This window comes from Cyprinodon variegatus, unplaced genomic scaffold (assembly GCF_000732505.1).
Source record: "Cyprinodon variegatus isolate N-32 unplaced genomic scaffold, C_variegatus-1.0 Scaffold43, whole genome shotgun sequence".
Taxonomy (NCBI): domain Eukaryota; kingdom Metazoa; phylum Chordata; class Actinopteri; order Cyprinodontiformes; family Cyprinodontidae; genus Cyprinodon; species Cyprinodon variegatus.
The window spans coordinates 399289-400345 of record NW_015150496.1 but is presented as its reverse complement, the minus strand read 5'-3'; the positions used below and the strand labels follow the sequence as shown (position 1 = coordinate 400345).

Here is a 1057-nt window from a genome sequence, read left to right as displayed (position 1 = left end):
TATCAAATATGATACATTTGGCATTACAGGGTTAAATAATACTTTATTATTTTTCATTTAGCTTTCGTTTGTGAACTGATTGTTTGAACACTTAGACACTTTTCTTTGTCTTGTTGGTCTCATTCCAAAATCCTCAAAAACAACCTTTGACTTTATTTCCTTTTTAGTTTTAGTTTTATCCGTATTTGCTTTTCTGTTCCATTTGCTTCTTTTTTCATATGTTTTCCTTCCATTTTGCCAACACAAACATAATGTTGGATGACTCTTCATTTCCAGAATCAAGTGTGGAGAGAAATCAAATATGCCATGACCTCTCTGCCGTGTATCAGCATCCCCACAGTGGCCTTGTTTTTCGCTGAAGTCAGGGGATACAGCAAACTGTACGACAACGTCAGCGACTCTCCTTTGGGTGAGTTATACAGACTTTTGTTCCTGTTGTTTTCTTACGCTTGTTAGAACCTGTCTAAATCTTGAATTCCCTCCTAATTCACTGCTGATGTCTCCTCTGTGCTCCTAGGTTGGCCAGGCCTCTTCCTGAGTATGATCTCCTTCCTATTGTTCACTGATATGTGCATCTACTGGATTCATCGCTTCCTGCACCACAAGCTTATCTACAAGGTGTGCACACCTGTATTTTATTTTTTTGTTTGTTTGTTTGTTTGTTTCCAGTGCCAGTAGCTCCCAACAGTTGTATACGTAGGTCTTTATTGCACCCTGTTGGCTTATTATATTAAATATTGGTGTTTTCTTTTTACTCTATTTGTTAGTAAACAAAAAATGTCCCGCGGGTCCTTAAAAAGTCTTAAAAGGCATTGAATTCTTCAAAATAAAACCAAGGCCTTAATTGGTATTAAAATGTATTAAATCAGTCTTTCGTAGGTCTTAATTTTTAAAACATCATGAATAGGATTATTTTTAATTACGATTTATTTTTGTAATCTAAATAAAACGTTAAAATTGACATGTTTGTTTTTTTAAATAAAAATAAAATAACGGCTCGCCATTATTAGTTCCGTCCCGATAGCGGAACCAATAAAGCGTTGTTGCGGCCGGGACA

General features: G+C 35.7%; 1 protein-coding gene across 1 annotated transcript in view; it reads left to right on the top strand.

Annotated features, from left to right (window-relative positions):
• Positions 1-1057, top strand: part of sc5d (sterol-C5-desaturase) — a 7172-nt gene that overhangs the window by 5053 nt on the left and 1062 nt on the right. Inside the window, exons 3-4 of the mRNA XM_015370180.1 lie at positions 277-409; positions 518-618. Coding sequence (XP_015225666.1) covers positions 277-409; positions 518-618 — 234 coding nt within the window. The remainder of the gene's footprint in view (positions 1-276; positions 410-517; positions 619-1057) is intronic.